This window comes from Coregonus clupeaformis, chromosome 7, assembly GCF_020615455.1.
Source record: "Coregonus clupeaformis isolate EN_2021a chromosome 7, ASM2061545v1, whole genome shotgun sequence".
NCBI classification, from domain to species: Eukaryota; Metazoa; Chordata; class Actinopteri; order Salmoniformes; family Salmonidae; genus Coregonus; species Coregonus clupeaformis.
Window position 1 is genome coordinate 21,294,156 of NC_059198.1, and position 24,036 is coordinate 21,318,191.

General features: G+C 44.9%; 1 protein-coding gene and 1 non-coding gene across 8 annotated transcripts in view; both read left to right on the plus strand.

The window, feature by feature from the left end:
- The window catches only part of LOC121569040 (myocardin-related transcription factor A-like), a 44,929-nt gene extending 27,633 nt beyond the window's left edge, over window positions 1-17,296 (plus strand). For 6 of the 7 annotated variants that reach the window (XM_045221210.1, XM_045221209.1, XM_045221211.1 and 3 more), the window contains 14 exons: window positions 6,548-6,603; window positions 6,755-6,830; window positions 7,036-7,251; window positions 10,493-10,776; window positions 10,922-11,175; window positions 11,275-11,440; window positions 11,537-11,998; window positions 12,139-12,969; window positions 13,111-13,320; window positions 13,431-13,547; window positions 13,896-14,045; window positions 14,161-14,250; window positions 14,407-14,464; window positions 14,570-17,296. In XM_045221210.1, the coding sequence (XP_045077145.1) occupies window positions 6,548-6,603; window positions 6,755-6,830; window positions 7,036-7,251; window positions 10,493-10,776; window positions 10,922-11,175; window positions 11,275-11,440; window positions 11,537-11,998; window positions 12,139-12,969; window positions 13,111-13,320; window positions 13,431-13,547; window positions 13,896-14,045; window positions 14,161-14,250; window positions 14,407-14,464; window positions 14,570-15,171 (3,572 nt within the window). In that variant the 3' untranslated portion in view covers window positions 15,172-17,296. The remainder of the gene's footprint in view (window positions 1-6,547; window positions 6,604-6,754; window positions 6,831-7,035; window positions 7,252-10,492; window positions 10,777-10,921; window positions 11,176-11,274; window positions 11,441-11,536; window positions 11,999-12,138; window positions 12,970-13,110; window positions 13,321-13,430; window positions 13,548-13,895; window positions 14,046-14,160; window positions 14,251-14,406; window positions 14,465-14,569) is intronic. The other variant, XM_041879638.2, reaches the window with a different exon arrangement.
- trnaa-ggc lies at window positions 9,700-9,780 on the plus strand. The gene has a single exon. It is a non-coding gene; the product is annotated as a tRNA-Ala (tRNA).
- Window positions 17,297-24,036: the final 6,740 nt, after the last annotated feature.

Genomic DNA, 24,036 nt, shown 5'->3' on the forward strand with positions numbered 1-24,036 from the left:
AAAATCATCTGTCCTCGGTGAGAACACTACCTGCCCGAATGCATAGTGCCAACTGTAAAGTTTGGTGGAGGAGGAATAATGGTCTGTGGCTGTTCGGGCTTGGCCCGTTAGTTCCAGTGAAGGGAAATCTTAACGCTACAGCATACAATTACATTCTAGACGATTCTGTGCTTCGAACTTTGTGGCAACAGTTTGGGGAAGACCCTTTCAGCATGACAATGCCCCTGTGCACAAAGCGAGATCCATACAGAATTTTTTTCGAGATCGGTGTGGAAGAACTTGACTGGCCCTGACCTCAACCCCATCAAACACCTTTGGGAGGATTTGGAACGCCAACTGCGAGCCAGGCCTAATCGCCCAACATCAGTGCCCAACCTCACTAATGCGCTTGTGGCTGAATGGAAGCAAGTCCCCGCAGCAATGTTCCAACATCTAGTGGAAAGCCTTCCCAGAAGAGTGGAGGCTGTTATAGCAGCAAAGGGGGGACCAACTCCATATTAATGCCCATGATTTTGGAATTCTGTTTGACAAGCAGATGTCCACATATACAGTGCATTCGGAAAGTATTCAGACCCCTTGACTTTTTCCACATTTTCTTACGTTACAGCCTTCTTCTAAAATTTATTGAATCAATTTTTTCCCTCATCAATCTACACAAAATACCCCATAATGACAGCAAAAACAGGTTTTTAGAAATCTTAGCAAATATATTCAAAATAAAAAATTGAAATATATCATTTACATAACTATTCAGACCCTTTACTCAGTACTTTGTTGAAGTACCTTTGGCACCGATTACAGCCTCCAGTCTTCTTGGGTATGATGCTACAAGCTTGGCACACCTGTATTTGGGGAGTTTTTCCCATTATTCTCTGCAGATCCTCTTAAGCGCTGTCAGGTTGGATGGGGAGCGTCGCTGCACAGCTATTTTCAGGTCTATCTAAAAAGTGCTGTAATTTCTAAACGCTTCACCCGATATGGATGAAAATACCCTCAAATTAAAGCTCACAGTCTGCACTTTAACCGTATAGTCATTGAATCATTTCAAATCCAAAGTGCTGGAGTACAGATTCAAAAGAAGAAAATATGCTTCACTGTCCCAATAATTACGGAGGGGACTGTATATACACTAGCAAAAATTAAGATCTGATCATTTGAACATTTATTCACATGACTTGGTTCATGAAATGTGTATAAGACATTAACCCCATGTGTCTAAAGGCTAAATATAGTACAATATCAAAAACACACATTGTAGACAAATGCTTTGGCCGGTAAAAAAATAAAATAATAATTCAGATTTGTCCATCAGTAAGCTCAGAGAACAAGTGTACCAAAGGAAATTATACATTTCCGTTATGGACATGAATAGGTTCAATCTGATTGGGTTTATGAATAATAAACCAGTAGCATACATGTTTTTCTTTGGCATTTCATTCATTGAGGGTGCATAATCCTCCCGTCAGGGTTTTGAATTGCCAAGAGAACACTTTCTCTCTTCACTTTCGAATCCCTATTTGACCCAGTAAAGGAAATGCAAATGTACTAACGTTACTCTCTATGCATTGCAAGTTGTTCATATTTACAGTACACTGCCTAGTATTACAGGAACAGAACACAATTATAAATTGCTCACATATTTTCCTTGTTCAGTAGGGAACCACACAAGGGGTAGGTCTTATGGTTTGACACAGACTACCTTAGCGTTTAGACAAGTATTTAACAATGCCTATTCTCCATGCTTTTGGAGTATTAGAGAAGATACCAATTGAAATCTACTCCTATTAATAATGTTGAGACAAAGGGTGCCGTTGAATTTAGTCACACTCTGTTCAGACAGATGTGTGTAGCGGTTGTCAGACTTGGCTAGAGTAGTCATTTGAGTTGTCATCTTCAATGTCTTCCATCCCTGGGCACTCTCCATGAAGCTTTGCTGGTAACAAGTGAAACTGCACACAGTGTTGTGTCAGCGGGATTGAATTCAATTAGGATGTGTGCAGTCATCACAGAAAAGGCTTCTACTACTAACAGCCTTGCTACATTTGAATATTTCTTTACTGTGCTTTCCGAGTGGTGAAAATGCAACAATTAGTTACTCAGTCACAGTAGCAGCTTTGTTGCAATGTATTGCTCAACCTTATTCTATCTGCTATTGCTGCTTCTCTTTTCTTACATTGATCAGAACATGAACATGGGGCCAGACTAGGCAACAAGGCCAGGGTCCCGTTCAACATAAGAGAGGGAGGATGTTGGAAAGAGTGCAGAGGATAGGATAGGAGAGGAGAGGGAAGGAGTAGCGGTCACAGGAAGGGCATTGGTCTGCTTAACGACCACCTGCCGGCAGGTGAGTCGTCATGTCTCCTGACTATTTCCTTCGCTCCCCCTCGTCCTCTCGCTTCCCTCCTGAATACATATTTAACCTCTAGGTTTGAGTATCAGACCATACTGCAAAAACATAGGTCCTCACTACTGTCAGTGTGCAGACATCCACTTCTCTTTCCTCTCATTCCCTCTTTAAATTTTGGTGTAGTGCATTATGTGGGGAATAGGGTGCCATTTGGGACACAGCCTCTGTCTTATGCAACCCCAGGGTGGGGAAGAGTTAAATGAGTGTTAGCTGGAGGGGCGATGCTCAGTGTCAGGCTCCTCTGATCACTGCTGACCGGAGGACTGGTTCTATCGGAGGCCTGCAACATTTTCTACTCACTGCCTCAGAAATACACTACTTGACCAAAAGTATGTGGACACCTACTCGTCGAACATCTCATTCCAAAATCATGGGCATTAATATGGAGTTGGTCCCCCCTTTGCTGCTATAACAGCCTCCACTCTTCTGGGAAGGTTTTCCACTAGATGTTGGAACATTGCTGCGGGGACTTGCTTCCATTCAGCCATTAGTGAGGTCGGGAACTGATGCTGGGCGATTTAAGCCTGGCTCGCAGCCGGCGTTCCAATTCATCCCAAAGGTGTTCGATGGGGTTGAGGTCAGGGCTCTGTGCAGGCCAGTCAAGTTCTTCCACACCAATCTCGACAAACCATTTCTATATGGACCTCGTTTTGTGCACGGGGGCATTGTCATGCTGAAACAGGAAATGTTCTTCCCCAAACTGTTGCCACAAAGTTGGAAGCACAGAATCATGTAGAATGTGATTGTACGCTATAGTGTTAAGATTTCCCTTCACTGGAACTAAGGGGCCTAGCCAGAACCATGAAAAACAGCCCCAGGCCATTATTCCTCCTCCACCAATTGTTACAGTTGGCACTATGCATTGGGGCAGGTATCGTTCTCCTGGCATCCGCCAAACCCAGATTAGTCTGTTGGACTGCCAGATGGTGAAGCGTGATTCATCACTCCAGAGAATGCGTTTCAACTGCTCCATGGAAACCCATTTAATGAATCTCTCAACAAACGGTTCTTGTGCTGACTTTGCTTCCAGAAGCAGTTTGGAACTCAGATGATTTTTACGCGCTTCAGCACTCGGCAGACCCGTTCTGTGAGCTTGTGTGGCCTACCACTTCGCAATAACAGCATTTATAGTTGACCGGGGCAGCTCTAGCAGGGAAGAAATTTGACAAACTGACTTGTTGGAAAGGTGGCATCCTATGACGGTGCCACGTTGAAAGTATACAGAGCTCTACAGCAAGGCCATTCTACTGCCAATGTTTGTCTATGGAGATTGCATGGCTGTGTGCTCAATAATATACACCTGTCAGCAACGGGTGTGGCTGAAATAGCCGAATTCACTAATTTGAAAGAGTGTCCACGTACTTTTGTATATATAGTGTACAGCCAATTTGCTTTTTTTCCAGCCAAACATTAGCCTGAATGTGAACTGTAGGGTGGATAACATTCTAGGACATTGGCTAACAGTCATGCGTTGCTTACGTACATTGTTATGAGTGTATGAAAATGTAATTACTAAGTATAAATAATGGGATTTTCCATCGTTTATACGCTTTAACCTAGAAAACAATGAAGCATATTCAGGACGCACACACTCATGTCTCTGTGGAGAGATGTGATTTTTGCTATTTGAAGCATTTTTTCTAATTCAAGATAACAATGAAATGTATTGTCAAGCCTTTGATTATATTCCAGCAATTACAGGAATCAAAATGACCTTTTAAAATAGAATAGATACTTTATTGTCCATTTTGGACAGTTTAATGATGGTTGATTATTGTTTGTATGATTGACATGAGCTGTTTTTATTAGATGGATGTTATAGCTAGTGATATCACATACAGTGTATTGAATTCAATAAGAATCATGAAGACTGTTTCTCATGGTTGGAATCATTAACGGTATTTGGGCGTCTGCATGCATGGTTAGCCGGCTGTGGTGTAAGGGTGTGTTTGTGTGAAACTGAGCTATAATAAGCAGACATGGTGATGTCCTACCTTTTACATGTTATTTATATCCGCTTTAAGACACAGTGTGCTGCTACTAGTAAAACTGCAGAGAAGACATGATCCATACACCATCATGCATGATGCACAAAACACTCATTCTCACGCTCACAGATGCACTTAGGTGACTCCCGTTTATTCTGCATGCATAAATCCATCATGGTCCATGATGTTCATAAGCTTAGCCACAGATACAGACACAGTCAGTCCATTTATGACCACGGGGAAGGACTAAGAATAATTATTTCACCATGTACAACACTTCAGTGGTGAGTGGTAAGGATGTACAGTGTTTTGCTCAAGAGGCCAGATATATTTCGCAATCATGTTGGTTGATTATTTGGTAAAGGAAGGTTCAGGAAACACTTTCAACAATTAATACCTAGTTAACATTGCATTAAAGAAGATTAGGGTGGTATACTATGAGAATATGAGAACAACAGCAATTATTGTTTTATTATCTTGCATTAAATTCAATTTGAGGGTGTAATGAGGGTCATTTTGTTCAGCCCATACATCTTGGTTACATAATGGGGTGTTGTGACTAGAAGGAAGGGGAGGAAGCCAGACAGGAAGTGAAAAGGGAAGAGAGTGAAAGTGGGGTTCCTGTACAGTTAGTTGCACAGACAAACACCCAGCATCAGACTAAACACGTTCAACTCCACTATAAAAACACAACAATTGACTTCAACCAGATGTAAACTACTCAGGATAACACCTAACTCTCAAAGTCCTCCTGACTTCAGAGCCTGGAATGGCTCTTTAATGTTGTCAGCACAATGCCTCGATAATGCAGGGGGCTGTGCTTTTACTGTTTGGCTCTCCTCTGTGTCTTTCTCACTCAAACACTCACAGCCCCGAGAGTCACCCCCTTCCATTACAGTGGTTGGATTTTCAAAGCAACCCCCAAGGAAGAAAACAACTTTGGAGAGAACCAATCAAACCCGTCAAACAATTTCTGAGCGAACATTACATTAACAAACAACCTCCTTTCCCTGAGCTGTGAGTTGCGTCAGCCAGGCTAGATGTAAACAACACAGATGGCAGATTAAACATGTAACAGGAATAGCATAGCATCAAAGAGTTCTCAAAACAACTCTCACCTTCAAAATACTTCTAAAAAGTGAGGTACAGTAATTGGCCCACCTGTGATAGGTCTTCATTAGCATCTCTCTTCCACCATTGGAAGCCTCTGACCCTTACAAGTCAGCTACACTACACGTGTTGCCAGCAGCATTGTATCAATGTGACGTTCTACCTGCTACACCAGAAACCATTCACAAGATGAATGAAAATGCTTATCAGCCATCGAGGATTGAACCTCAGCGATTCTTGAGCTTGGACGCTGCCATTGGAGGTAACGCAACGCGGGCAGTATAGCAGCTTTCATTGATTTCAAAGGAAGCGTCCCCTCAATGGCTGATTTCAATGCCGGACGGCCGATGGCTGTAGTGTAGCAGGGCCGTTACATATTATAACTGCTACGTAGCAGTCTCTCTTGTACCCTAACAGCAGGGCAGGCACTACAGTGTGTCAGCAGCGAGGGGGTTGAAGGCCGGTGATGCAGGAGCTCATGCAGATAAATAGGCTCTGACCTCATCGCCCTCCCGCTCCTTTCTCCTCACTGATAGACAGGTGCGCTGGTACCGCACTGCCCAAGGAGGTCACGTAACCTTCCCGAAGACTAGGGGGCACGGGGGTAGCGTCCTAGGGGTGTGGGGGCAACAGTGATGTGCCCATGCTCAACGGGGTGAACTGAGGCTTGTGCCGGTACTATGAGGCTGACCTGGGGCCAACTGACCTGACCCGCCCAGTCAGAACACACACGCATTGCAGCATGGGAGAGAGAGGGCTAATGTGTGACTGACAATCTAGCTAGCACTCTCTTTTTTGCTGTCTCTTGTCTGCTCTGAATGCAGAGGCAGGTTACATGTCACTTCTCCACACAGAAGGTAGGTACTGTAAGTACCTTATGATAGCTCAACATACAATACATGCCTTTTTGACTACTCAAGTGTAAAATGTAAAGTACATTATGAAGTCATTGCCTGTTACATGAGGACATAATAAGCTTCTAGCCACTTGTTTTTTAATCATCAGCATGAACATACACTTTGAATGTCTTCTCTCTCTCCAGCGCTGAAAAGTCCAGCTGCCTTCCACGAACAGAGAAGAAGTTTAGAGCGAGCGCGGGTGAGTTTCCCTTCATACTCTTCCCACTCTTTGTGGTTTCTGTCAGATGAACACTTTTTTTAACTGACTCTCAAAGGTGAACTGGTTCAAAACAGAATCATTTCTCCCCTTCTCTCTTCCTCTTCTCTCTTCCTCTTCTCCCCCCTCCCAGACTGAAGACTACCTAAAGAGGAAGATCCGAAGTCGGCCGGAGAGGTCGGAGCTGGTCAGGATGCACATTCTGGAGGGTGAGTTTCTCTGACTGTGCCCCCTCCCTGAGCCATAGGGTGCTGCACCTAAAAAATGTAGGCTACAAAATAAATTCCCACAATTGTTTGCTCTTCCATTCCATAACTGGTAGCTGTGCTGTGTGCGTTTATCTTCGTATCTGCATCATTACATAAGCATTGAAGTTGAAACTCACAGCTTTGATTTCCTGGTTCCCTGATAAAGATCACATGCCTGATGGTTGTTGGCTGGCTAACCCGCTGTGTGCTGTGTGTTCAGAGACGTCGGCGGAACCCTCCCTCCAGGCCAAACAGCTGCAGCTGAAGAGGGCCCGTTTGGCTGACGACCTCAACGATAAGATCTCCCACCGGCCCGGCCCCATGGAGCTCATCCACAAGAACATTCTGCCGGTACACAGCAGCCTCAAACAGGCCATCATAGGTAACTAAAGCAGCAGCATCAAGCAGACACAATACCACTCCATATTATGTAGCCACACTAGCAAATGAGCTCTCATGATCACTATCCTATTCTATAGTTTCAACAGCACCAAACAGGTAAGAAGTCCACCATTCCAGAAACCCCATGTTTCCAATTGCCACAATTCACAAAGTAGCTCACTAGCATGACGTGCACATCTGCTGAATAAGCTAAAATAGTCCACACAGTGAAACTCTATATGAAGGTCATCAGGAACAGGTACTGCAGACTTGAACAAAATCTCATATAAACCCTGCTCACATTGGACCCAGTCACGTCATATTCACATTCATATTCATACTGTGCGTGTGTGTGTGTCTCAATGTATGTACAGTGCCTTGCAAAAGTATTCATCCCCCTTGGTGTTTTTCCTATTTTGTAGCATTACAACCTGTAATTTAAATTGATTTTTATTTGGATTTCATGTAATGGACATACACAAAATAGTCCAAATTGGTGAAATGAAATGAAAAAAATAACTTGTTTCAAAGAATTCTACAAAATTAATAACGGAAAAGTGGTGCGTGCATATGTATTCACCCCCTTTGCTATGAAGCCCCTAAATAAGATCTGGTGCAACCAATTACCTTCAGAAGTCACATAATTAGTTAAATAAAGTCCACCTGTGTGCAATCTAAGTGTCACATGATCTGTCACATGATCTCAGTATATATACACCTGTTCTGAAAGGCCCCAGAGTCTGCAACACCACTAAGCAAGGGGCACCACCAAGCAAGCAGCACCATGAAGACCAAGGAGCTCTCCAAACAGGTCAGGGACAAAGTTGTGGAAAAGTACAGATCAGGGTTGGGTTATAAAAAAATATCCGAAACTTTGAACATCCCATGGAGCACCATTAAATCCATTATTAAAAAATTGAAAGAATATGGCACCACAACAAACCTGCCAAGAGAGGGCCGCCCACCAAAACTCATGGACCAGGCAAGGAGGGCATTAATCAGAGAGGCAACAAAGAGACCAAAGATAACCTTGAAGGAGCTGCAAAGCTCCACAGCGGAGATTGGAGTATCTGTCCATAGGACCACTTTAAGCCGTACACTCCACAGAGCTGGGCTTTATAGAAGAGTGGCCAGAAAAAAGCCATTGCTTAAAGAAAAAAATAACCAAACAAGTTTGGTGTTCGCCAAAAGGCATGTGGGAGACTCCCCAAACATATGGAAGAAGGTACTCTGATCAGATGAGACTAAAATTGAGCTTTTTGGCCGTCAAGGAAAACGCTATGTCTGGCGCAAACCCAACACCTCTCATCACCCCGAGAACACCATCCCCACAGTGAAGCATGGTGGTGGCAGCATCATGCTGTGGGGATGTTTTTCATCGGCAGGGACTGGGAAACTGGTCAGAATTGAAGGAATGATGGATGGCGCTAAATACAGGGAAATACAGGGGGGGGTGAATAGTTATGCACGCTCAAGTTTTCTGTTTTTTTGTCTCATTTCTTGTATGTTTCACAAGAGAAAATATTTTGCATCTTCAAAGTGGTAGGCATGTTGTGTAAATCAAATTATACAAACCCCCAAAAAATCCATTTTAATTCCAGGTTGTAAGGCAACAAAATAGGAAAAATGCCACGGGGGGTGAATACTTTCGCAAGCCACTGTATGTATGTATGTGTGTTAACTTGAGAACATCTGATAGTCCCTCCCGGCCATCTCCTCCTCCAGCCATAATGAACATATTGATGTTCACATAGGTATTTTCCCACCGTGCCCATCTAGAAGGGTCCTGCCTGGCTTCAATGCATGGAGATATCATTGTTAACCTTACATGTGCATTTACACATATACTGTAAATTCATGACTGTCTGATGAGCAGGGGCCAACCTCATTGCCCACCTCTCCACCGCGGGCCCCTCATGGGTGCTAGTTTCGCGAATTAACCAAGTTATATTAATCATACTAATGTTTTTTCGCATTGGTGCGTGCACGGTTCACAGAAACAGATTGATTCAATTTCACACAACATTATAAAATGTGAGAAAGTGTCCGTTTTTGTGTGTGGGTGTGTGTGTGCACGCATCAGGACATGACTTGGCACAATTGGTTGGGTTAGATATAAAGGAAATGTATTGCCACACCAAAGAGTTCACATAACAGGTAGTCTCTACTGTGGTGTTAAACCGTGAGATAAATGAAATTATGGAAAATAGATTGATTGCTGTGAAGATGAAAGAAACATGTCTGAGCGTCAGATTCCAGCATGGTTTAATTTCAGGGGATTGCCTGGCTGTCGGCGGTTCTTAATAACAACAATCAAATTACAGGCAATGCTAGCTGTGCCACTAGAGATCCTGGTTCGAATCCAGGCTCTGTCGTAGCCGGCCGCGACCGGGAGACCCATGGGGTGGCGCACAATTGGCCCATCGTCGTCCAGGGTAGGGGAGGGAATGGCCGGCAGGGATGTAGCTCAGTTGGTAGAGCATGGCGTTGGCAACGCCAGGGTTGTGGGTTCGATTCCCACGGGGGGCCAGTATGAAAAAAAGAGCAATGTATGCACTAACTGTAAGTCGCTCTGGATAAGAGCGTCTGCTAAATGACTAAAATGTAAATGTAATATCCACACAGAGAACAGGGACATAACCTAAACCTGTGCTGTTTTCCACACTCAGCCACACACACACACACACACACACACACACAGTGGTGCAAAGGGGAAGCCATCACATGATTGGTTCAGGAAGATAATGAATCAAACCCCATATTGGTTATTCATCATCTCCCACTGATGGTAAATGAATAGCCAACGGTGCTCGCTGAGCGCTCCAAGTGCCTGCCTGCCGTCAGTAAATAAAAGATCCATAATGGTCTTTATCAAAGACATGGGGATGTACCAGCCATATACAATGTGATGATAAAGCCCCGGGCCCAGCAGGCCTCCACCTCTTCCTGCTGCCACTGCAGGCACCTCTGTTGATGCTGACTGACTGACTAAACAGACTGACTGGCTGCTGAGAGGAATGATGACATGGCTAATGTTGACACAAAGCCTGTTTTCTTTTACATGGCTCTCTCACACTACATCACAACAACGAAGACAAGGTAGATTGTTGCTTTATACGAACTGTCACTGGTGGCTCATTATTGTACTTTCTAACACATTATCTCCCTCTTTTTTTCCCACTTCTCTCTTTTCACTCTTTCGTTCTGTCGGTCTTCTCTTTATCCCTCTTTCTCTCCCTCAGAGACAGACTTCCCCAAGGTCGCTGGGGAGATCTCCTCCTTTGATGAGGACAGTAGTGATACTCTCTCTCCTGATCAGCCCATTGGTCAGGACTCTCCCCTGGGCCCCGGCCCTCTGCCCTCTCCCCCCGACGCCCTGGTTTGCAACAGCACCCCCTCCCCCACACAGTTTCTCACTCAGGTTCCTCCGCCACCCCCTCCTCTTCCTCCCTTCTATGGGCCCTGCCAACCGCTGAAGTTGAGCAATGGGACATCAGTTCTGAGAACCGCCCCTGCACTGATCAAGGTTAGTGGCAGCTGTCACAGCTAATTATGAGTATTGTACCAAAGCCCATTGTATTTGTATTATTAGTTTAGCATTACTTCTATTGTTTACAGTAGGCTAGTCCAGTGTTTAATCCACTACATCTCACTGATCTTTCTCCCTGCAGTCCCAGCCTAAGCCCACCTCAGAGCGCCCCCCTCAGCGATCCAAGAAGCACAAGGACAACAAACCCAAGGTGAGGAAGCTGAAGTACCACCAGTACATCCCCCCGGACCAGAAGGCTGACCACGAGCCTCCCCCTCAGCTGGACTCCACCTACGCCAAGATCCTCCACCAGCAGCAGCTCTTCCTCCAGCTGCAGATCCTCAACCAGCAGCAGCAACACTACAACTACCACACCATCCTTCCTGCACCACCCAAGTGAGTGTGTGTTTGCGCATGTGTGTATACAACTGCTTCACATACCCACCAACTCCAGCCTGTATCCTATCATCGTTTTGACTCTTTTTTTCTCTTCAGACCCCCAACAGATCAACCACCTCCCACCAATGGCCCCTCTCCTTCTCTGGCCTTGCCCGCCCCCTCGACATCCTCCTCCAGTCAAAGTGCACCAATCCGGCAGAATGTCACACATGTGGGAGGGGCCACACCAGGTTCTTTGCCTCCTAACCTGGACGACCTGAAGGTCAGTAAAAGCCGTTGCATTTGTCAAGAGTTGACTGTGTTGACAAAACCAACTGTCTAAACATTTCACATTCTGACACCTTCTTTTGTCCTCCAGGTGGCTGAACTGAAGCATGAGCTCAAACTGCGGAGCTTGCCTGTATCAGGCACCAAGAATGACCTCATCGAGCGGTTGAGGAACTACCAGGCTCAGCAGAACAGGGGTGGAGGTGGTGGTAGTGCAACAACTACAACAGCAGGGGGTGCCACAGGGTCAGGTGCCGGAGCTCCCAAAACCAACCACCCAACACAACAACAACAAAAACAACTACTACTACTACAACAGCAGCAACAGCAACTTTCCCAACACCAGACCCAGTCCTCTGTGGTCCACCAATCAAGAGATGCAGGTGTGGTAACCTTGGCAACCTTCCCGTTCGTGGCCACTGCTCCACAGCAGATCATGCACTTTGGCAGCACTAGCTCCTCCCCGCCTGTCTCTCCTGCCCCCTCAGACCGCTCGCTAGCTGGGATGAGCCCAAACGAGACGAGCTGTAATGGAGACTCATTTGGGGAGATGGTAGGTCTCCTTTCTTTACAAGTCTATGTTAGATGTGTCCTTATTTATTTTTTTACAGTTTTTATAGTGCACAGATATCAGATATCAAATCCGTTTTTATGGTTTGAATCTTGAGACTCTTCTTTTCTCTTTCCAAATAGGTAAGCTCTCCCCTCACCCAGCTCAGCCTTCATCCTTCCCCCCAGCACCTTGCCACTATCAAAGAGGAGTTGAGTGGCTCGGCCCCCACAGCCTGCCAGTTCTCCAAAGCTGCTCTGCAGAAACGCCTGCTGATGCCCACAGCCATGCAAGTAGCACCCCCCTCTGTGAACAAGGTGCTGCAGGAGAAGGACAAGCAGATCGAGGAGCTGACGTGCATGCTGAGGCAGAAACAGCGGCTGGTGGAGACCCTGCGCTTCCAGCTGGAGCAGGGCAAGAGAGGGGGCCGGGACGCCCCCCCAGAACCCCTGGGCCTCATCAGGGTGAAGGAAGAGCCACCAGACATCCCCAGCATCCCCTCCACATTTTGCCCCATTGCCCACTCCCCGACCCCTCCCCAGTGCCACATGGAGGTCACCAAGATGACCATCAAGCAGGAGGTCGGGGACGTGGAAGAGGCCGTGGAGCCATCCTTGGAAGCCCCACCTCAGCAGGTCCAGGTGCAGCTGGAGCAGATCCAGGCGCAGCAGCGGTCGCAGCTGGAGCAGCTGAAGCTGCAGCAGACGCAGCAGATCAACGCGCTGCAGCTGGCCCAGCAGCAGGCCCTGCAGCAGCTGCTCCTACAGCAGAACCAGCAGAATCTGCAGAAACAACGCTCACAGCAGAGGAAGAAGAAGTCCCACAAGCAACAGCTCAAACAACAGCAGCAACAGCTACTGTCCCAACACCAACAGCAGATACAATCAAAGAACCAACAGCTGTTGCAGTCAAAGCATCAACATCAGCAGATATTGCAGGCACAACAACAGCAACAGCAGCTGAAGTCACAACAGGTCAGTGGCAGTCAAACCAACTCAATGGCTAGTCACAACAAGAGCTGCAGACAGTGACAGCAAAACAAATGCGATCCCAGTCAAAATAGTCTGTCACCTTGTGTTAGTCTCTCACTGACTAATGCCGTTGGTCTCTTCCAGGTGTCTCAGATGTTCCTCAATCAGCAGTCGGGCTCCACCACTTCCTTCCCCTTGGATCTCCTCAAGACACACTCCACACCTACCCTGGTGACAGACAGCAACGGCAACCATTTCCTCATCACACTGACCAATCACTGTGCCGAGAGCCAAGGGAGTGATACGCCACAAGGCACTCCACAGGGCAAAGCAACCAATCACATCACACTGCAGGTAAACATTTCAATCTCTTTTTCACTCAAACCTAATGTTTTTGTTTAGGGACATACCCCTTGTGCTGCTTACTTTTCTTCTCATGCTATTTGTCTCCTTGGTCTAACCAGAGACTGCAGTCAACTCCCACCAAGCTGCCCAGCCAATCCCCTCTTCAGTTGCCCAGCAGTGACACCCAATCAAAACCGACAAATCAACCAGGCCACGTGAAACTGCAAACCAGAAAGGTAAGGGAAAGGTTATAAAAGTCATTTCATCTACTTGATATGTAGGATGTTCATTCAACAGCGGTCAATGGAGCCTCCATTATGGTGGTGACTGGCTTGTTGCTAATGTCCCATTTAAATGCGAGAGTCATTCAGAATTGCCTCGATGACTCCAATAACCGTCTGTGTTATGAATTAATGATGTATACCCTGTAAGACACTGACAGCATCCTTGATAAGAGAGCTGTTAACTAATGTAATGTAATAGTGATTATTATTCTGGTAATTACTGTAATGATATTCCTCATCTTTGTGCTTTCAGCTCATTTGAATCTCAGCTAATTAAGATGTATCTCCCATTTTGCTTAGGGACAGAAGACTGGGCTGCAGGTGTCAACCAATCACTCCCCAGGGGTCACTCTCTCCTTCTCTGCCCCGCCCAATCTCCAGCCTTTCTTCCCCAATGATGACTCCTCCCCTTCTGAAAAAGACACCTCCCCCTCTCCTTCAGCTCAAACGGTAATTGTGAAGTTGTTAAAACTTGTACTGTAGTTGCAGTTCTCTAAAGGGACAAGTTTAATAGTATACATTTTTAGGACATGAGAACAAACCGTTATTTTTCTATTTCCATCAGGAGGATTTGAGTCCAGGTCTGGACCATGAACCCCTGTTCAGCCCTCCTTCTCCCAAACGGACACCCTCCCCTAACCCACCGGATGACAAGGTAACCCACGCCGTCTGGCTGCATCACTGTTTCCATGTTTGTGTCTGAGGTCTCATTATGGCCAACCATGCCAAGACTCTTGCTCCTCTGTATTCTGTATTCACCTCTCAACTCAGTGGCTGTGTCAGGACATACTATTATCCCTCTGTCCCGCAGGATAATGGATCCACCCAGCATATGGACGACCTCTTCGACATCCTGATTCAGACTGGAGGTGAGTGTTGAATGCCGATAGAGAAGGAGAGCTCTTCCTGGTTTCCTGATTCAATATTTGTCTCCTACTTATGGTTGACATTTCTTCTATCTCCTCCTCTCCCAGAAATCTCAGCCACCTTCAAACCAGCGCCCGACCCGTCCCTGTTGCGACTGCGCCCCAACACCCCTTCCCCTTCCCCCTCTCAGGCGCCCTCCCCTCTCCAGCTGCAACTCCACTTCTCGCCCCCCACCCCTCCCGAACCCGAGACCCCCCAGCCGGTCCCAGGGGAGGAGGAGGAGGAGGAGCTGCAGGTGCCGGCCACCGTTGACCAGGACGTTAGCAACACAGGAAGTGGACGTCTGGAGGACTTCCTGGAGAGCACCACGGGCAAACCCCTCCTGGGGTTGGAGCCTGGCGGGCCCCTGACCCTGATTGACGACCTCCACAGTCAAATGCTGAGCACCCCCAGCATCCTGGACCACACGTCCTCCCCCATGGATACCTATGAGCTGTCGGGCTACACGGCCAACCCCCCTGGCCTGGACTTCGGAGACCATGCCCTGGACAGCATGGATTGGCTGGATATCACCATGGGTGGGGCGAGCAGCGAGGTCCCAGGACTCGCCCCACTGGGTCCCCTGGGCCCCCACACGCCCCCCAGCGTCTTCTCAGCAGACTTCCTGGACAGTTCAGACCTGCAGCTCCACTGGGACTCCTGCTTATAGCCCTGGGCAGTCTTACAGTGTCATCCACACGGATGGATGCTGATGTTACATTGTAAAGCACTCTCTCTCTTTTCTCAACGTACAATGACTCAAAAACACACTGGGTTGTTAAACTCTACTGCACTCTGAACTCAGTCCCTCTTACTGACATACACTTTTATAGACTTATTATCTGTAGACCCTTACGTTCTATAAGGCAGGCCCTCTTGCATGCGTAGCTTATACAGTAATACCTTTGTTAACAAACCCTGTGGATCGGAGGGAACTAACTGTTTGTTTTGAATTTAGGAAAAAGGAGTTGATGATGCTCCTTCATCCGAGCCAGTCAGAAGCTTACCGTAGCTACATATCTAGACTATTATCTATGTTTATTATTGCCCTTAGTAGTAATAGTATGGAGATATTGTAACAATGTTGAACCAATAATGTGATAACAAGACCACAATCACGTCTGTCTAGCAGCTTTAGGGTTAAAAAAACACAACCTACTTATTTTCATTAACTTTAGAGGAGATGATCAGGGAAGCCAAGGTGAAGGAGAATGAAGTAGCTATTTGTTAGCAAGAATGCATGCGGGTGTCCTCCAGGATGGGAGTCAGACCATGGCTCCAGTGTAGCAGTCTGGTGACCGCAGCTCTGACTGAGTAGGAGAACTGCAGGAGGAGCCTGGTACAGAGGAGAGAGACACAGACAGTGATATTTGACTATGATATATTTTTGCCCATTATATGGGATGTATTTTAGGATATATTTGGAAACATGATTTCATGTTTTAGAACACATGGTCTTACTCTCTTAGTTTAATTATATTGCTCTAGAACATTATGACAGACGTGATGGGATTTTATAAATTTGATAAAAATGAGAACCTGCTTTTTTAACAGAGGTTTTACTGCTACGTATTGGACTTTATCTCCTCTGGACGTACGTTCATTTTCATATACGCGCTGAACTATATGTCAGCTAATACTGTAGCTAAAGTAAGTTAGGGTTAAGAGATTGCAAAGATGGAAATGTTTCTGTTTCATTTTAACCTATATAAGCAATGAAGTATGCAGAGATTACGTGTTTCGTGTATACTGTAGTCCACTCCGTCAATTATGTACTGTCAATTATGGTGATGCCTATTGAACCAGGAGCTGCATTGGTGAATAACGAATGCTGTGTTATTATTTTGGATGCCCCTTAACATCAGGACTGTATTATTATTAATATGTACTGTATCAGTACCTTTGCCAAAATATGTGATTTTTAATAAAGTCCTCCCTATAAATTGTTGCTGTAATATACCAATTTAGACACTGAACGTGTATTATAATGCACAGTGTTTCCCATTTTAGGTAATGCAGTACACGGTTTACTGTGACAAATTCTGTCAAGTGTGAACTCTGTATCCAGAGTTAGAAAACCCATTTGCACGGCCTCAGACTCGCACGCACACAACACTGCACACACACATGCGCACATGCTCAATTTGAGCATCGCTTGCTTGTTTGAATGTAGTTATCATTTTCATGGTTTGTTGCATATCACCACAAACATACATTCAGGATATTCTTCTCTCTGACTTCTCCTGTGTGTGTGTTTGTGGTGGGGGTGGACAGGCAGATTCTATCCAGTATATCCTCCTGTTTGACTTTGCCCTTATGGTGCTCTTGAATGGCAAACCCCCCATGATAGGAGGATTGTAGACCAGTCAACCCCGATCTGCTGTATTAGGGATTCTGTCAACATGTCAAAACTTGAGGGATTTGGGGATTGCTCTGGGGAGGGGAAACTGGTTGGGCTTCTTCATTAATATTTGGACATTTATTATGTTTTCTTATTTTTAGAAAATAGTTGATGAAATAAAAATTTGATAAAAATTGTGGTTTACAGCGTGGATGTTTGGGGGCCACACCACGGAATGAGGGTCGGAGATGAACATTTTTGAAAAAGTGGATACTGTGATGTAATCGTTTAGCACCAGAATCCCCCTAGAGTAGGTTTCCCCAACTGGCGGCCCGTGGCCCGAATTTGGCCAGCAGGTGATTTTAATTGGCCCCCCAAGTTCTGAGCAAAAAATATATATGTGTATGTATGTATATCATTGTTTTATTGTTGGACATAAAAGACTGTAAAAATACCAGCAAATCGGCTTCAATTGGTTTTAATTTTGGAAATCTGTTCCAAAGAATTTCCATGCATAATAGAGATATATACAGTATGTGTTAGATTTAGATTTGAGTCATTTAGCAGACGCTCTTATCCAGAGCGACTTACAGTTAGTGAGTGCATACATTTTTCATACTGGCCCCCCGTGGGAATCGAACCCACAACCCTGGCGTTGCAAGTGCCATGCTCTACCAACTGAGCTACAGGAGGCCTACAAGTGTTCATATACAAATGTAAGCAAGGCTAGAAATGATTGTTTTAGTCAAATATTACATCTGTTTTGGCAATTATTTGTAAAAATGTTCCAGCCCCCCTGACCATCCACTCAAGAAGAAATCGGTCAGCGGCTGAATATAGTTGATGATCCCTGCCCTAGAATGACCACACTATTACAACTAGCCCATAGATACAGACCCTGCTTTGCAACTGCCCACTTTCGTGTGCTCACTTTTTTGTCTGTGTGTCTGCAGGTATACTGACGAGGACGCACACAAAGGTATATACAATTGGTATCGGTTTTCCGCATGTTATGTAGATCACATGTATCATCTTTCTACACATTTTATTTAATGCTTTCTCAAAAACCTTACAGGACTCAGTCACAGCAGCCATCCTCCTCTTCCATTACCTCTTCAATGAAGATCCCAGGGGCTTCTGGACACTTGTCAAAACTGAACTCTTTCAGTAAGCAGTTACCCCAAAAGGTTATTTGAGGAACCATTAAAGGATTCTTTGAATGCTCTCTAGTTCTCCTCTGGCCCCTCCCATATTGTCCCTTTTTTTGAATTAACCAATCTGGAACCCCAATGAATTTTCTGGCCAATTAGCAAAATTAATCTGTGTAAGCTTTTATTTTCTCAGTGAAGAAGTCTAACGTCTTTCCAGTGTAATTGAGGCTGAAACAATAGTGTGCAGGTCTCTGAGTATTGAGTAAGGTACTTTATATCTGCAAGCTAATTGAAAATGTCACTCGAGACCCACACCGCCCCGTCCCCCCACATCATGCCCCCTCCCGTCCCACTTAAATCGTTGCGGATGCATCCAAACGCACTGAATTCCTCCACATTTAATTGATTTTCTGCGCTGAAATAATCCATCAGGTTTTATGGGCTGTCTACCTCCACCCACTACTCCATCACAGATCACCCCTCAAATTTTTTCTACCTACCTGCCATTGTTGGGGCATTGAAGCAATCTCTCTGGAATTAATTTGACAAATGACAACCCTCCGGTTGACATTTTTGGGGATAAAAGAGTCCTGTAGAGGTAGAGCGGCAAAATGAGTTGATTGACGGAGGTACACTTCAGACATGGAAGGGAACCAAATCCTTTTTTATTTCCTGCATTACCTCTTCTGGCCACCAGGGTGTGATGTGACCTTCAAGTAAAGGGTGCCTGATTTCCTTCCAAATGGGAGAATGGCAGTGCAGGGGGACTATGCAGCTCCTCTTCAGGAGTGCTTGAATTTAATTGAGTTTATGAAACGGTGGATGGGAAGATCGATGGAGCCCATCCATCTAATGTACTGAGGTCGCTGTCGATGGCCCTCTGCGGACAGACAGGGTGTCCAGCCGTCCACACACCATTACGGCCCAAATGACTGACCATTACAGGGCCACCGCGGCACTCAGAGCACGGCGCCTGAATATGTCAGCTGCTTGACCCGTGTCTGCTCTTATCTATTTCTGTTCATCCTCCATGTTTTCCATCCACACACTTCCCCCCCCTCTCTCTCTCTCTCCCTTTTCTTAAACCTGTCGTTGCAGCCTGCGACCTCCCTGCCTGTGCACTGACAGCTGCTGTGTGCAGACACTGAGCCAATGAGATTGATGGAGCTGTCGCTGGCCTGCAGAGTGTGTGTATGGGCGTGTGTGTGTTTGAGTGCAAGAGTGTATGTGTGGAGAGGGAGGTTTGAAAGGTTTGATATCCTCCGACTGCAGTCCAAGCAGCCGTTACTGTTGTGCCAGACTGTTGCCTGTCTCAAACCCCTCAGGCCCAGCCGCCCCTCAAGGCCCCCCATTCTTGCCGCACGGTTAACAATCAATCAGCAGTATTACAATCACAATGCTGGTTCCTCATGTGGTGGGCTTATCTCTCTCTTCGTCAGCTCTCTCCGGTGTTGCTGTCTCTCTTGTCTCTGTCTCTTTTAATCTAGCACTGTCTTTCTCTGTCTCTCTCTCATGTTCAATTCCTTCAGTTCTGCTTCCCTCTTTCCTTCTGGAAACGTCGCCTTCCTTTTTTCCCCGCTTCCATTTGTTCTGCACTTTCTTCTTTCATTGTCCAGCGCTATCCTATTCTTGCTCTCTTTCTTTGCCACTCTCTTTTTTTCCTCTCCCATAGCTTTGTGATTTATTCATTTCCTTAATTATTGACTGCAGTCCCTTTTGTGATCATGGTCTCCCTTATCTACACAGCATGGTCTGATAGACTAGATGTAACATAGTAAATGTAAAGCCGGGACACTGAAATTAGAATATGTTGCGTTTGGTATGGTTACATAAGACAAGAAACAAAAGGAGGGTGGGAGTATAACGCGACTAGCAAACCAAAGGTTAACGTGTTCGAATCTCATCATGGACAACTTTAGCATTTTAGCTCATTAGCAACTTTGCAACTACCTACTACTTTTTAGCTACTTTGCAACTATTTCGCATGTTAGCTAACCCTTCCCCTAACCCTAACCTTAACCCTTTAACCTAACTCCTAACCTTAACCCTAACCCCTAGCCTAGCTAATGTTAGCTAGCTAGCTAACGTTAGCATTAGCCACCTAGCTAATGTTAGCCACAACAAATTGGAATCAGTAACATCATATGTTTAGCAAATTCGTAACATATTGTACGTTTTTCAAATTCTAACATATTGTACTTTAACAAATTCGTAACATATTATAATTCGTAACATATCATACGATTTGTAATTCGTAACATGTCATACGAAATGGATGATGGACATCCACAAATTAATACATACCATATGAAACGTATCATATCATACTAAATGGAGAGTCTTGGATTAAAGTACAGAATAATATGAAATACTCTGAGACTAGGTTGGTCTACACCATGTCAGGTGCTTGTAAAACTTATTGAGAGCAGGAAGCAGAAATGTACTGTGTAACGTTTGGTCTATACCACAGTATTGGTTTAGGAATAACTATAAGAAAGTCTATCTCTTGTTCTCGCTCTCTTTCTCACTCTCTTTCTCTCTTTTTTACTCCCTGTTTGACAGACACACTCACACAAACATGACAAGACACAAGGTTTCTCTGACCATTTTAATTTTTTATCAAGTTCATACAAAGAACACTTAGTAAGATTTCCTCTAAAAAGAGATGGTTAAAAAGCCAGACAATAAGTTTGACCTTGACTCTTCCTCAAAAATAATAGTAATTAGTGCTGTAAAAACTTGAAACAATCTTCTTCATCATCATCATCATCATCATCATCATCATCAATGATAACCTCTTTTATAATGTAAGTAAACAGCTAGGGAATGAAAGGTCCCTGTTGATGCTATGAGGGTGTCTTTATGAGACCGATTGAATCTGCCTAGAACTGTTAGAAGGGTTAAGGTTGGGTGGGAGGGCTTTTTATTTTCCCTCATATCAATGTCCTCTGTCTTTGTGGAAGGAGGTCATTGGAACTCTCCTATCAACTGATCTGCTGCCCAAATGCAACATCCTGTAAACCTTTAGTTAGTGTAGTTATATATATTAACGTTATATATGAGGAGTATGCTGCTATGCATTTCAGAGTCTTTTAACCTGAATATTTAACATTCCTAATTCAGGACAGGGCCTCAGGTTGTCCACTACTGGAGTGGGAGGATGTGAAAGAGAGGGTGAAAGAGAGGGGGAGAGAGAGAGCGAGAGAGGCTTGTGGGGACATGGTTTGAGGCGTTTGGCTGTTTGCTCTCTCTGATGGAGTCAGTCCAGACCCTGGAGACGTATAAATGAAGTCAAACATCAGTGACAGCTGGGGAGGGGGGGGGGGGGGGCAAACAAAACAAATGCAGGGCACTGGGAGAGAGGGATGCCCAGATAAATACTGACCTCATGGAGTTCATGCCCAGACCAAAGGGTTGGACTTCTAATTGTTTTCTTCTGTTGACAGTGCCTATCTTCCTTATGCCTCCAAATTAACTTAAAATATGCTATTAATTTGTCTTGTGTCTGTTGTTCTGGAGCTGTATTTATTGTGTCGGTGTGCAAAACATCATGGTACCTGTATGTACTGTATGGATGCATGTGTGTTCGTGTGTAGAAATATTTATTCACATGTAGGCCTACACATTCTAGACATTAAATATTATTTTTTAGCTCCATTTCCCGTGGCCTTGAACTATGAATTAAAGAACAGAATAATCAATGCACATGTAAACAAAGAACATAAGAACACCTGCAACAACAAGGATACTTTTTTAGATGTCAGGGCAGTATAACTAGTACAGGCCCGTCAGCTCAGTTAATATAATTTGTCAAAACATGCAATGTTCCAGCACCTTAATTACCTTGTTTCTCCATTCTATCTAGACAGACTGGGCATATTAGAGGTGTCCAAACCAATTTTCGTATTCATTTAAAAGCCATGGACCTTAGAACGGATTGAATATAAATCAAATTAGATGACTATTTCATTTAAAACAATCCAATTTTACATTTATAATTGGGTTATTTTATTGACCAACTCTACAGGCAATGCAACAGTCCTTGATAGATGCTTGGTTAAGGACGTCAATTAAAATCCTCCCTATGGTGTGTCTTCCTTGTTGTCTGAAGAGTTTACGCACCCACTGATACTGTTTCATGGTGCTGGGGGGAGGGGGAGGGGGGGGGAGGGGATGGCGGATTGCTGGTAAAGAAATCTTGCTGATACTGGCCCCCTCGTAAGATTAAGATTAGAGTATCAGTATTTGCCCTGCTTTACAAAGTGGAGTAGGTGGAAGGTGTGGTAGGAAGGGGGGACTTTTAGTTGATAGAACGAGGAGTAGGCCTCCCCTCCTTAGCCTCGCAAGTTGTCAGATAATCTCACATACTCCAGGGGTCTAAAACGCTTCTGCCAGCTAACAACCCAGAGAAACAGATTCAGCCAAATCGGAGATGTCAGAACAAATTAATTTGGACACTGCAATCTGGGTGACCGAGACACTGGTAGCTCTCCACTCGACGCAAAACGAGAGAAAGATGTCTTTTTCTTGTTTGTTTAAGTCTATAAAAAGCCCTTATGTAAATCAAGTATTCTACAATTTTTACAGCAGACAAGTGGTACAGTATATATACACGAGTACATAGCAATCAAAGGTAGTCTACTACCAAAAGTATGGAACAACACATGATTTGCAGATATAAGCTGCACAGGATTCACAAATCTTCAATCGTCATTGTTAACTAATGTGTTGCCAAAGCACTTGAATACAATGCATTTTTGACATGAATACATGAGTGTATGTACCATACATAGTAACTGAAAAAGCACAAGATTCAAACACAGGACATTTTCTGTTGGGAAGGAGTGCGTGGCCAGTTTCAAATCTGGAAGCACTTCATCTTTCATCAGTCAAACGCTACTTTTTTGACAGAACTTCAAACCCGAATACAGTACAAAAAAATCATACACAATATATTGCTAAGGATGAAACCCAAGTATGTCTACCAGGTTGCATTCAGATAACCTGTTGTAGAATAGTTGCGTTTAAGGAAGTTTTACAAAGAACAGTCATTCAGCTCTTTGAGGGTGCCATATATTCAGTGTAATCAGTAGAGATTGAGTATGCACACTAAGCTGATGGTCCACAGTCTGGCATTCCCACTGTGTGCTATAAGTTACGTGTACTCAATTTCTCCTGATTAGAATTGTTTTGGTCCAGCACCTACAACCACAGAATGGGCGATTGTGAGATATACATGGCTCCTCTGTCCTGCTGTGGTGTATTATTTACATCGTCCAGTGGTGAGAAACTGAGGCAAAACGTTGGGCCAGTAGGCCTTCGACAGCTTTAATGAGCTTTTGACTGTCCAACACAGACTGAGGCAATCCAAAACCAGCGGGCTTACTGTGACAGTATTGTTGTAAGATTCACTGTACGGAGGCCCGCGGTAAAGAGACTCTGGCATACCTGTGGGCCAAAAAGGCCCTTTACCGGGTAAATGATACTCAAGGAGGGTGTCACTGTTTAGAACAGTCAGCAGTGTTTTTCTCCCATGAGTCAGATATACCTGCGTGTCAACATTCGCTCAGGACAACGATGGGAAGAAGAGGGATATTAAGGTGGAATCTCAGCCAATTACAGTGCTTTGTTCCACTATAGGAGGCAAGCCAAGGTGCTAGCCTGGCGACATTCTGGTGCCTCGCTAGCTGTCAGCTTGGCCCCAGGCTGTGTTTGTCCTTGAGGCCTCCCAGAGGCTCAACCTCCTTATGGAGATTCCCTGGAGCCTGGAAGATCCATGTGTCACAACGTCAGCATCGTTCAGCTAGCGTTAGCAACACTATCCCAGTGCCTGCAGCCTGTAGAGCTCAGATGGGGTTTCAGAGGTGTCCACTCTTGCAGGCCAGCCCTGATAACTGCTTGTAGGTTTTTGTTTTCTTTAGTATGGCCTTGCTGGAATTGTGTCTGTAAAATAACATTTTAATCCGTCCAATAGTAAAAGGTAATGGAGAGCTAATCAAGCTTTTTTTCTGAGTGGATAGGGTTCTCAGAGTTCTGATTCGGT